Genomic DNA, 733 nt, shown 5'->3' with positions numbered 1-733 from the left:
TGTTGACAAAGTGAGTTCGCCGATCTGCACCTTACCAACACACCACCTGGATTTGCAGCTGTTGCGCACCTTTACCGGACGCCGTACAATCAAGCTGGCCACTGACAAAAGTCACCTTCCATAGCACTTCCAGCTCTTTTAGCAAATGTGCACAACGCCCGATATATAATCTCTGGCTTTTACACAACGTATTTTGGCCTGTTCCACCTCTGTTGCGTTCGTCAAAGCTGCTAGCTTCCTACATATCACCAGCAAATGAGTTAGAACATATGAACAGCTGCGTGGAGTTCCGAGAAGCTGCTTTGGACCCTGCAAACGTTTGCAAGGTACTGTTCATTGCAAAACCTTCACGCTGTAGCCGCCGCACTTCAGTTCCATTGCTCTAATTTATTACGCGGCTGGCTCAATCATTTATTTATTTATCCCCTGCTGACGTTGCTCCAGGCACAGCGTCGCCGCTTCACGGACATCGACATGCCTAACTCGTCTGCTGAGGGCAACGTGCGACTCAATTTTTTTGAGGTGAGTTGCTTGTCTCTCGTGTTCATGTATGGATATTTGAAGCATCAAGGTGGCTTTGTCGACGGGCTTTCGACGTTTGTGCAACGCTCTGCTGCAAGGATATGGGCGTATGCGGCGTTTGAGCGTAATCCCGACAATTATGCTTACGCTGTGTAAGGAGGCTACGAAGGCTGAAAGCTAGACAGTTGGCAGAAAAGTACACGTCGTAGGC

The 733-nt window shown here is 49.0% G+C and overlaps 1 protein-coding gene across 1 annotated transcript in view; it reads left to right on the top strand.

Moving 5' to 3' along the window:
- Positions 1 to 269: 269 nt before the first annotated feature.
- Positions 270 to 733, top strand: part of VOLCADRAFT_100801 (uncharacterized protein) — a gene marked incomplete at both ends in the record, with an annotated part of 3,985 nt that continues 3,521 nt past the window's right edge. The window contains 2 exons of the mRNA XM_002959316.1: positions 270 to 326; positions 445 to 522. Of these exons, the coding sequence (XP_002959362.1) occupies positions 270 to 326; positions 445 to 522 (135 nt within the window). The remainder of the gene's footprint in view (positions 327 to 444; positions 523 to 733) is intronic.

This window comes from Volvox carteri (assembly GCF_000143455.1).
Source record: "Volvox carteri f. nagariensis unplaced genomic scaffold VOLCAscaffold_159, whole genome shotgun sequence".
Taxonomy (NCBI): Eukaryota; Viridiplantae; Chlorophyta; class Chlorophyceae; order Chlamydomonadales; family Volvocaceae; genus Volvox; species Volvox carteri.
This window is presented reverse-complemented; position numbering and strand designations above follow the sequence as displayed.